Below are 12113 nucleotides of genomic sequence, written 5' to 3' on the forward strand. Positions count from 1 at the left end.
CGAAGTACAGTGGGAAGGACCTGCTGAAGTCGTTGCAAAGCTTTCTGACACTAACTACGCAGTGAAAATCCCCGATAGGCGTAAAGAAGTGCGCATTTATCATTGCAATCTTATGAAGCCTTATGTGCCGAGGGAAGCCGTGGTAAATCTAACTTTAAACCTTCCCGAGGAGATGGGGGACAACTTGATTTGCCTCAGCGGAAAAGGAAGCAACGCTCAGGAGCTTCTCAAAAAGACGGAGCAGAGAGGAGAACTAAAGAAATCCCAGCTGTCCGATCTGGGCGAAATAATAACAGAGTTTGAGTCCTGCTTCGTGGACAGGCCAGGCAGGACTGATTTGACTGAGCACGATATTGAGCTGACTTCAGACGTGCCAGTGCGATCAAGGTGCTACCGATTCTCTCCAAGGCAAAGAGAAATTCTGGATAGGGAAGTAACTCGCATGCTGGAATTGGGAGTAATAAAACCCTCGGAAAGCGATTATGCTTCGCCTATGATCTTAGTAGAAGCTCCAGGTAAAGACCCTAGGCCTGTGGTAGACTACCGAAAGCTAAATTCTCTCACCAGGGATCAAGTGTATCCTATTCCGAATATTGAGGAGAGAGTAGAACAGGTCAGTAGAGCGGCATATGTGACTACGCTGGACCTTACTCGAGGATACTGGCAAGTACCGCTCACTGAACGCGCCAGCAGATACGCGGCTTTCGTCACTCCGACGGGCAGCTACCAGCCAACAATGATGAGTTTCGAGCTCAAAAATGCTCCATTTTGTTTTTCCCGACTCATGGATAGGGTTTTAAAGGGGTGTGAAACATTCGCGGTGCCTTATTTAGACGACATTGCGGTTTTTTCCGACTCATGGGCGGACCATATGGTACATCTAAGAGCTGTACTGAGCCTTTTGCGTCAAGCTGGACTAACCGTAAAGGCCGAGAAATGTTGCCTGGCAAGGGCGACCGTGGACTACTTGGGTCACCATGTAGGTCAGGGTTTCAGGAAACCCAGCGAGATTAAGATTTCTGCGGTAGCAGACTATCCGCGGCCGAGCACGAAGACGGAAATTCGAGCATTCCTAGGTCTGACTGGGTACTACAATCACTACATCCCTAACTATTCAGCTTTGGCTAGCCCTCTGACCGACGCTCTCCGCAAGACAGAACCGACAAATGTAGTCTGGGACGAACAAAAGGAAGCCTCTTTCGTAAACCTGAAGGCTGTGCTGATTAGCCGTCCGGTATTGCGAGCTCCAGACTATGGCCGAGAATTCACGGTCCAGTGTGATGCCAGTGATCGAGGGCTAGGTGCTGTTCTCTGCCAGAGAGATGACGACGGTAATGAGCACCCGGTGCTCTACCTGAGCAGAAAACTGAGTTCTAGAGAGAGGGCTTATTGCGCGTCAGAGAAAGAGTGCGCTTGCATTGTATGGGCCATTCAAAAATTGCAGTGCTATCTTGGAGGGGCCAAATTCACCGTAGAGACGGACCATTGTCCCCTGGCTTGGCTGCAAACTGCGACATCGAAGAACAGTCGCCTTCTTAGGTGGAGCTTGATTTTACAGCAGTACAATTTTGAAATAAGATACAAAAAGGGGAAGTTAAATGGGAATGCGGACGCGCTTAGCCGCTCTTTCTAAGCGGTCCGAGATGTTCCTCACCATGTATCCAAATTGATAATCAGGTTTTTTTTTTTTTCATGCGCTTGTATATGTGTGGCTATGTAAAGCAGCACGTTTGGTTTTCTAGGAATACGTGGGTCCTGAACGTCTTGAGAGTGGGCTTTTCTCGAACAACAATGGCAGTTTTCTTTTAACCTGGTCTCTTCAGACGGGAGCCGAGTGCTTGTTTGGACATGTGGTTGAGTTTCAGACAGCTCGAGCAATTTGGCCTACAACAATCAAGACAACGCGACAAGCAACAGCGAGCTTCAAGCGTTCACGTGCAGGCCATTAAGTCGTCTCTTCATGCAGCAGCTGCGACTGCTGCCCTCCGAGTCTCTTCTGGCGGGGGAGGAGGCTGTTACGACCAAGCATCCGCATTTGCGCGCTCTATTGTTCGCCTGTGGGCATGGAAAAGTGCTGTGAATATGTGGTGATGGTCCAATGGCTCTAAGTGAGCCTGTTTCCAGGAATCCTGTTTTGTAAGCCTGTTTTGCTTTGTGGACAACCTGCAAATGCCAAATTGACCCTGTCAAGAGAATGTCTGGAAAAACACAAAGAAACGTCCCCCTGCGGGAAATAGCAGGAAGTGCTTTCTTTCTTTTGTTCACCCTTCCAGTCGAGAAGTGCTATCCTCCAGTGATGAATGCCTCCTATCCAAAGGAGACGACAGAGTGACATGTCCGCTGACGTGCAGGACAGGAAAGGAGCATGACTCATACGGCCATTAAGTGATTTCCCGGGAATGCAGGAAAGATTTGCAATTGTCGAAAAGGGACAATGTTGGGAGCCCTATGCGGCGCCACGTGCACTCGGGTTTCTGAGAAGTAAAACCCCTTGTCAGAACCAGCCTGTGGTTTCTTTGCTGAAGAATAGAAATGTACCTCCTCTCCTCGCCGTTCCCAAGCTTTTCCCGCCAACAAGTGATCACGCCCAACGAATGAATGCCGGACCAGTCAGTGCTTCAGACCATCAGTGCAGTGATGTGTTCGATTGGATGCCGATACCTGAGGGGCGTGCCCTGGATTTGGTTGGTCAGCATCTTCAGAGAGGGGCTGGACATAGGGGGTTTTAAGGACGCTGCAGAGCCCGAAAAAAGCGCTCTGGGCCCTGGGTAAACGGCTCATCCAGTCGCTTCTCGCTATGAACTCTTAACGCTTGTCATTTTGCTGATGTACCCTTCTTTTTCGTGTAAATAATCTTGTAAATAAGTTTCTCAAAGTGCCATTAAACCTGCTTGTACATATTTCACCAACTTCGAAGATTCAATCCTACTTCAACCCCGAGTCTCTGCACGCTACCAAGTGAAGGCCGGGTCGACGTAGCCCCAGCGTCACGACACTGTGCACTAAAAATGTCTAATTACTGTCTGATGGGTGACATTATATCAATTTTCAGTGCATCACTTTTGCCGAAGTGCAACCGTCATCGCGGCCGCTACTCATGGTTTCCAGCATCGGACTACATAAAAACGGCCGCTTGCACTGATCGAACAATTTTCAGTGAAGTTTTTCTACAGCATTTCTGTCAAGACCATTACGGATCGACCACTCGAGACAGGAAGGTTTAGATTGCGCCGAAAAAAACATTAAAACGCTTAGAGAGCAGTGTTCTGTCCCTTTAAGACATCTTAAAAACAGAACTGATCCAAACAATTGATTGAAACGCAACTTGTATTTTTTTCGTTTCCAATAAACCTTCTCTTGCAGCCACAACAGTGAACATACGTTACATGTCTTCATAACACGTCATTCGATCACTATCACTAAACACAAATGCCGGCAAACTACGCTAGCTGGGTCTCCGATTTCTCCTAACGGCGCTAAGCTCATGAAACCTATGAAAACAACAAGATTCGTCCATTTGATGTCTAGAGGCGGGATGTTCACTAAGCAATGGATTCACCGCAACGCGCAGAGTATATATGAAAAAAAAAAAACAGCAAGCTTGTTTATTTTTGCGCCTTGTGGGCAGGCGGCGCTCACGTAGCCGACGACGGGGCTTGCTTCCTTCGATGACGAGTCTAGCACACAACTTGAGGACCGAGGCAAATGTGGCGTCCGAAGAGAACAGCGCTGGACCGGACTGAGTGGCGTGGACACAGGGCAGCCGGCCTGCTTTGCACTGAGGCACGTTTCGACAACAGACACGGAATGACTGGGCTCCTAGGTCTTGTGCAGGTCTCCGCGCAGCAGCCTGTAGAAGGTCTTCTTGAACTGCTGGTTGGCCAGCGCGTAACAGAACGGGTTGATGGGGCTGTTTGCATAGCAGAGGAAGTAGGTGAAGTAGAAGAGGTGGTGGTTGACGCAGCCGGCTGCGTCGGCGCAGAAGCCCTCGACAAGCGCGCAGACGTGGTACGGCGTCCAGCAGAGCACGAACGCGCCCAAGATGAATGATATGGTGCGCAGCGCCTTCCGCGCCCGGTTGTTCTCCGACTTGTGCTCCTTCTTGCGCTTGCTGAAGGACGACACGAGCCGGCTGCGGGTCGATGACTCGCGCGACAGCGCGCCCGGCAACAGGGTGCGCGCCGTCGTCGGCCCGCCACCGGCCGAGGTCTCGACGATCATGAGTTTGGCTGTCGCCGCCGCCACCGCCGTCTTGGCCGCCTCCTCTTCGGCACCAGGGCCTGTACCACCGCCTGCACCACCGCCGCCTCCTCCGCCAGCACCACCGCCGCGGCGCCGCCCGCCTCCCCGGGAGCGGCTGCTGTCGCGGCGCTGCGGCGGCTCCCTCTGCTGCTGCGACGTGGCCTCGTCGTCGTCCGACTCTGGGCTGCTCGAACGGTCGGCGGCGGGAGGCGGGGGCTGGCGGCCGATGGCCACCAGCAACTGCATGCGGCGTTGCTTGGCCGCCGAGCGCCGCTGCATGTCGCGGGCGGTGCGATAGATGCCGCCGTAGAGCACGAAGAGCACGACCAGCGTGGCGTAGAAGTAGCCGAAGATGAGCGACGTGTTGAACACGGGGTCCTTGAGGAACTGGACGGCGCACTCCCCTGGCTCGAGGTCGCGCACGCCGGTGAAGTGCTCCCAGCCCATGATGCTGACGAAGAACACAACGAATGGCAGCACCCAGGTGGCGGCCAGCATGGAAGCCACCCGGCCGCGGGTGCGCCAGCTACGGTAGCGCGCCGCGATCTTCACCGAGCAGTAACGGTCGATGGTGATGAGCAGCACCGTGTAGATGGACACCAGACACACAGTGTGGTCTGTGGCCAGCCACAGGTCGCACGGCACGGCGCCCAGCTCCCAGCGGCCCACCAGCACGTACACGGCGTAGAAAGGCATTGAGACGAGCCCGATAAGCAGATCGGAGAGCGCTAGCGAAGCGATGAAGTAGTTGCTCGGCTGCCGGATGGCCCGCTCCACCACGAAAGCAGCCAGCACGAGCAAGTTGCCGGCCACGGTGAGCACAATGCAGAGCCCGATGAGCAGCCCAATGAGTACGGTCAGCCACGCGCTGAACGGCGCCCCCGGCACGCCGATGACGCCGCCGCCTCCGCCGCCGCCGCTGTGGTTGCTGCTGCCGCCGGCGACGCACGAGCCATTGGCGGCGTCGCCGCACGCCTCCATCGTCAGGGCCCTGCACCAACGCCAAGTTTTACACGTGCTCTGCTCCGACGACCACAAAATGGATGACACTTATGAGGGAAACTTTAGGTCCGCGGTGCCGATTTGCTCATTTTCCTAAACTTATGCTCAAACCTTTTGAGGTTTGAGCATAAGGATTGTGACAATGGAGTGGCGCTGTGTTATGACGGGAAACCGCCTATCAGGCTTACATTGTGGTCCTCTTAATGAGCACTACATATTTTTCAACAAACGTTTTTGTTCGTTAAGTTCTTTAAAGGCCGAGCTTCAATTCTGCAGATACAGCATAGCTCCAAAAACAAAAATTTAAAGTAGTTATTAAAAGCATTTTTGTTATTTGAAACTAATAACGCTTTCTCTCTTACATGTTCTCCGCCATGGGCACCAGCGCAACCTCATAGCTGAAATAAATCTCGAGCAAGTTAACACTTCATAGAAATGTCTGACTCCGTGAAAGAATACCCCGCATGTAAAAATAGCATACGCATAAAGGTATATAACGCTGTCTATATAGTACTCTGAGCATCCTTCAATTCTCCGCAAAAGTTCGCAAAAGAAAAGAGGCGGTCCGAGTTGACTTCAATCAATATATTTCACGGGCTCCTTCAAATACAATGACGCAAGACCTATTTGGAGCTTTTAAAAGAGAGTGTGAACAAATATTTGCTGCGAAATCCCAAAATAAAGGTGACCGAAAAGGTTGCGTTTGATCCCAATTGACTGGGTGGAGTTTTCCAATCCCAAAACACGAAGAAAAAAAAGTATCCACGACAAAGTCAAGAGTTCTGAACTCTCCAACTGCTCCAGAAATCTCTCCGATAAAATAATCCCGGAGCACGATTGAATAAACTCGAGCGACGAGGTCGATGCCAGGAGTCTCAAATCATCAGACGTTGTGCGCGAAATTAGACCTGCTGAATACCTCCCCCCCTCCCCCTTCTCCCCAGTTATCCAAGAATTCCCCACCATTTCTCAAACTGCACTAATCTGAAATTGAAAAAGAGAGAAACAGCAAGAAAAATGTTTTATTTGGCTTGGAGTGTAATCATGGCAACTGTGATTACCAGCATAATCACATGTGCGACAGGGCCGGGGAACCCTCCAATGACCTCCAGTTGATTCTTTCCTGCTCCAGCTGCGGCAACTTTACGCCCATAAACTTACGAATCTCATCATCCCGCCTCACTCTCTGCCACCCCTTGCTGTATACGCTTGCCTTCTATAATGCAAAATTCTCAGATTATGCAAAAGAACGAGCACACTAAAAACACAGTCACCTCACACAAATGCCGCTATCAATGACCTGTGCTTTATGTCCTACAAACTGCTGTGCACTGCTCTCTTCTTTTTTTTTTTTTTTTTGCTCTTCGTGAACGGAAACTAATTGCCAAACTCTGCAAACTTCGTTGCATCCCATTTGCCATGTATTCGATTGCTCTGCATTGAGCTTTTCTGGGCCCACCTGCAGGACATTAGGGGTTTTCGCTATTGTTAAAGCGTTTTACTCATTTTGATGCCTGTTGGCGCCATTTCAGTCCATTCATATTTTGCTTCTGTGAAGAATGTTTTTATTTAACTTTTCCTTCACCCATCCCTCCCCAGTACAACAGTGTCATGTAAGCGCGTTTCAATCGCTGACTAATTTTTGTTGTTGTTGTTGTTGTTGTTGTTGTTGTTGTTGTTAAACGGAGATTTCCCTCTAAATCTTCTTTAGAAACCGATTCTAAAACCCCGGATAGTCGCCCCTTCTCTTCTCATACCCCTACATGTCTAGGTTCATTCTTTATTGCTTGAGTTCTGAGCGAATATTATGAGATCGTTTTTGTTCCTTGACCCACTACGCTCTCCTCCTGTCTTTCTGCCTGTAGGTCGCTGCGCAGTTCTCAACTGATTTCTGGTGTTTTTTTGTTTTTGTGGCCCCAAAATGTCTGCCCCATAATTGAGTGCACTTAAGGGAGAACTATTACATGTACGCATTTTCCTAAGGAGAGAAATTGATAGGGAACTGTTCATGACCTCCCCCCGTAAACGGTATCAGTAAACGGTATAACACAAGCTGGTTATATTTTACTCTTTTCTCTTTGGAGTTGGCCAGTAGTGTTGATATGTTCTATTGAGTACTGTTTCCAAACGTCAACCTGATAGTTTATATACAGATTTATAAGGTCGCTTAAATGCCATCAGCGAATTTCTTAGTAAATGCCTTTTAATCAAAGGACAGTAAGATGACAGTGCATCCTAACCGAAGGTAAAACTTATTTCGTGGCGCTTGGAACACGCGTGCCGTTGTGTGTCTGATGACATTGCCTGGCGTTCAGTGCAACGGGAATGACAAAACGAATACTAAAACAAATTCATCTTTTATAAGCTAATCGCTGAATCGCAAGATCAAGAGATTATATTTTTATTTTGATATACAAGCTGACATTTCGTTTATCCATTGCTAGTGGAAGCTCGCCTCTTCACTCATGCACCCTGAGAGTCCGCATCATTGGAGAAATAAGACTCAAAAACTACCGGACATTTTCACAAAATACAGGCGACTGAAGGTAACGACGAAACATGCGCTAAAGCAGACTTGAAGGCTCCCTAAAATTGCTTCGGCACAAGTTAGTTCATACCATACATGGATAAGTCATCTTTTTAGCCAGACAATATAAAAGTGTGTTGAATCACGCCAATAATTTCAACATGGGTTCAACATAAAAATTAATTAACTAGAAGTAATGTTGAGAATGTTCAACTCTAGTACGGCCACTTTTTCGTTGAAATTCAACTCAGCCTCAATATTCGGCCCAAACCAGCCCTGCCTGATCTCAACACAAATTCAAAGCCACATGTTGAATCTGCTCAGAACAGCATCAACACGACCTCGGAATAATTATTGTTTTGTAAAGGAGGACTTTGTATGTGAGCAGCAATAATTGGAAAAACAATTTTCCCCTGATTGCAAGATTGATTCGCGTTGTTCCGTCGAATGAGGGCCTTAAGTTTTGGTTAAACGCTTAGTATTAGTTAGAGTAAAAAAAAAATAAAAAATCGACGACCAGCTGGAGATCGTCGGCCTTTGTACGCAAACGACCGCCGTGTAAACGAAACTGCACACGATCGTCGCCCGTCTCCAGAACGTTTTAAGCGATGTGACGAAAGCGCTCAGTGCATCTGCTAGGCGAGAAAGTCGGAAAAAATGCAAGCACGTTTCGCTTTTACTTTTGCATTGGTACAGGCCCTCAACTTGCAAAACCTTTACGTGACGCTGAAATGTAGAACAGTTCTCGATGGCTTCGCTTTCGACAGCAGTCTTCTTGAATGTTAGCTCAGGAAGCTGGAACCTCGTACTATTTCACATTAACCAAGCAAGCAATTTTTTTGTAAGCACATTTGTGAGCAGAATTTGCTCAGCGCGCTGGAGAAAGGTTCTGCGAAAGGAATCACATAATGGAACGTGCTTATTCCTGCTTTAATTTCTATGTACTTTCACTGCTGCCCAAGAACGAACTGCGCTTAATGTAGGCTGCAGAATTTCGCTTCATTTCTAGTGCCTAAAACCACTCGAGAGCTTTACGCTTTCTCATAGCTGTGTACACTGCGATGGGAAATCGATACCATCGATTCAAGGGCGGTCTTCTAGGCGCTTTGGTGTGGGTTGTAAACGCAGGCTTCTGTTCCTCCGGTAATACAATTCCAAGGCGCCAAGCGACTTAAGTGCAATATACCGATCGGGCATAGCGCATAAGCCTGCAAGGAGTTAATGCAGGCTAGATAAGCAAGATAAGCATATCCCCGTATACAAGCGATTTATCTTGACCTGCCTCCCAGCCTTTCTCATTTTTCTCCTCAACCGGCTCCTTGTACCTCCCCGCTTCGATTTCTGCACTCTGATTTTATTCCGCGGATGGTGAAACACAAATGTTCAAGTGCAAAATTGTGGAACGAGAACATAAAATGCAGGCAATTTATTTGCTACTGCTATACCACGAGGCACATTTTCGTTAGCGTGCGTTATTTTATCGCGGCCACAATTACAATGACTACGGTTATCGCCCTAGGCGTTCATTTAATGGGAAGCAAGACTATAATGTCACTAGCCATTCACTTAAAGAAAAAGCTGTGCACATGAGCATCGCCGCTGTGACTGACTTGCGAAAACGCAATTTCCACACCCAAAGCTGTACCCTCCTCTTCGGTATGCTGGAAATGGAAAAGCAATAGGAATGTACTTCATGCCTTTTTCTATCTCGCTGACGTACGAGAAAGCATACTGAACAGATTTTGTTCTTTCACATTTTGCCACTTCGTCACCGAAGCGAGATCCGAAAGTGCTTAATACGCAGCCCAGAATCTGCCGAGCGAGCTCTTGTCGACGGGATCGCGGCGTGGATGCCGTCCTGTCTCGATAGCATAAGAACCGCAAACATTTTCGCAGGAAAGCTAGAACAGCGTCGATCGCGCCAGCAAAACAGTCGCAAAGAAGCAAACAAAGGGCTCAGCTCCCTGCCGACCTCCTTAGACTAGTTGGCGGCAGTGCCGCAGTGTGGCGTCCGTTTCGCAAAAACTGCCAATACCCTGCAGTGTTTGTCGTAGCGTCTATGCCAATCTGACACGTATAGAAAAATCCCCCAAAAGTCGGCTACTTTATCTTACAGAACAATCGATGAATGATCGAGAACCTAAACCACTAGTTTGTCTTTTACTTGCTCGCGCCTGCTGAGCAAGGTGTACAGATGCTGAGATGTTAAGGTGTTGCATCTACTTACGCGCTTCCTATAGATAACGCGAATCCGACAACACGGCGGAAAGGAAAGTCAGCTCTCGTTCTACGACGCATGTACGCAAAAGAGTAAGAAGCCGACAAAGTGTTATCTAACGTCTCCCCCTATAAAAAGCAACCCTCGTACTTATGCACGCCCATCCCATTAATGGCGTGTGCGTATCAGCAACTTTCCTGCTCCGGCGTAACTGTCCACGATGCCATCATATACCAGGTTGCGACAGAATGGGACCCCGTTCAGTGAACGCCGATTCTCCGAGGAAGGGGAAATGACCTCGAGTGGTGCTAATAGCTACTCAACGTCACTTTCACGTAGTAGGCAATGATGCATCAGAAAGAATGAAAGGTGTACAGATAGCCGCCGAAAGAAAGAAAGAAAGAAAGAAAGAAAGAAAGAAAGAAAGAAAGAAAGAAAGAAAGAAAGAAAGAAAGAAAGAAAGAAAGAAAGAAAGAAAGACGTAATGTTTATGCCATGATGTCTGTTGTGTTTGCAGAACTGGAGCTCGTCCTCTCAAGAGTATATAGCACAGAAAACAATATTTCTTTAAACCTGTTTCAAAGCCCACAGATGTCAGCCTGATATCGAAACAAAGCGCCAGTAAGGCGTGTCCGGCGTAGATCAATAAAGGTATCATTCCGCCACGGTGCCCTAAGGTTGGATTGTGAGCGAAATGACTGCGCTCATTGGGTACCGACACGGCGGCTATCTGCGAGGCCACGGTCGAAACGAAACTGACAACGAACCGCCGAACACCCATCTGACTCTCAGATGATGCCCCCACAGTGATGAAAAGTCGGGGTGGAGCGAACTACAACGCACGCGCTGTGTTACGATTTGAAACCGCCTATATTGAAGCATTCTGCCTCCGTCCTGGTGTCACCCGCAGCCCGCAATAAAACCCGAGGGCTAAAATAAACCCAAACCCAGTTGCCTTTAAAAATTTTAGACCTTTTTAAAAAAAAAAAATACCAGGTACATTACATTGGGTCGAAAATCATCATGGCATGCAAACTAAATTGTTTTATAGCAAGACACAGCGCGTCCTGCTCGCACAGGCTATAAACCAAAGCAAGTGCAACATCCACGCAACACAGAGCAGTGGAAGATTGAAGGAGGTTGCGGGAGGCTGCGGGAGGCGGCGGGAAGTTACGATATTATCCACGCGCCAAGAATATGCGAAGTAGCCGCCCTATCAAAATGTAAGAAATGTCTGTAGCATTCATGTTGCGGCACCCTTACGCATGCAACAATAACTTTTATACAACTTTTATAATCTTTCTGTGTCACTGGGCACACGGTTCCGAAGAAACTGCGAGTGACACTTCCAACATCGTTTTTCTCAATTCTGGTAAGCGCAACGGCTACGCCTTTTTGACCGAATGAGCTACATGTATATGCTATCACATAAACGTTTAGATATATAATCTTAATAATTCAGTATTATATGATATATCCTCCATTTAGCACCGCGTGTCGATAAACAAAACATCTTCGGTTTAACTGAGCAGTGCTATGGCGACTTTTTAAGGCGGAAGTTTTTCTATGCTCATGGAACGAAATCCCGTGCGCGAGAGTTGTGCGCTGAATCTGTGCTTCGAATCTGTGGACGGGATATGTGCCCTGATGCGTTACTTGCTAATAACGGATGTATGAGGAGGGAAATTAGCTGTCGCCCCGCCGGGGTGGCGCAGTGGCTAGGGCGCTCGACTACTGATAACGAATCCCGGCATCGGCGGCAGCTTTTTGATGGAGGCGAAAAGCAATGCACCTGTGTAGTGTGCGCTGTGAGTGCACGTTAAAGAACCCCAGGTGGTCCAAATTTCCGGAGTCCTGCCCTACGGCGTCTCTCATAGCCAAAGTCGCTTTGAGACTTTAAACCCCACAAACCAAACCAGATTAGCTGCCAATCATTCTGATTACGCCATCAAAAAAATAAAAAAAATCCTGTCTTCACCGGGAGTCGGGCCTCCATTCCTCGGATCCCCAGCCGAGATCTTTAACCAACTGCGCTACGCAAGGGATCGTGAAACGCTCATCAAATTCTCTTTGTCTGCCGTGCGGATGATAGCAGCGATCACAGTGACGCTGCAATTAGTGATA

At 48.4% G+C, this 12113-nt stretch overlaps 1 protein-coding gene across 1 annotated transcript in view; it reads right to left on the reverse strand.

Annotated features, from left to right (window-relative positions):
• Positions 1-3118: 3118 nt before the first annotated feature.
• Positions 3119-12113, reverse strand: part of mAChR-B (muscarinic acetylcholine receptor) — a 95662-nt gene continuing 86667 nt past the window's right edge. Inside the window, exon 2 of the mRNA XM_084606297.1 lies at positions 3119-5233. Coding sequence (XP_084462423.1) covers positions 3820-5223 — 1404 coding nt within the window. The 5' untranslated portion in view covers positions 5224-5233 and the 3' untranslated portion in view covers positions 3119-3819. The remainder of the gene's footprint in view (positions 5234-12113) is intronic.

Source organism: Amblyomma maculatum, chromosome 6 (genome assembly GCF_055883805.1).
Source record: "Amblyomma maculatum isolate TAMU_Amacu chromosome 6, ASM5588380v1, whole genome shotgun sequence".
NCBI lineage: Eukaryota > Metazoa > Arthropoda > Arachnida > Ixodida > Ixodidae > Amblyomma > Amblyomma maculatum.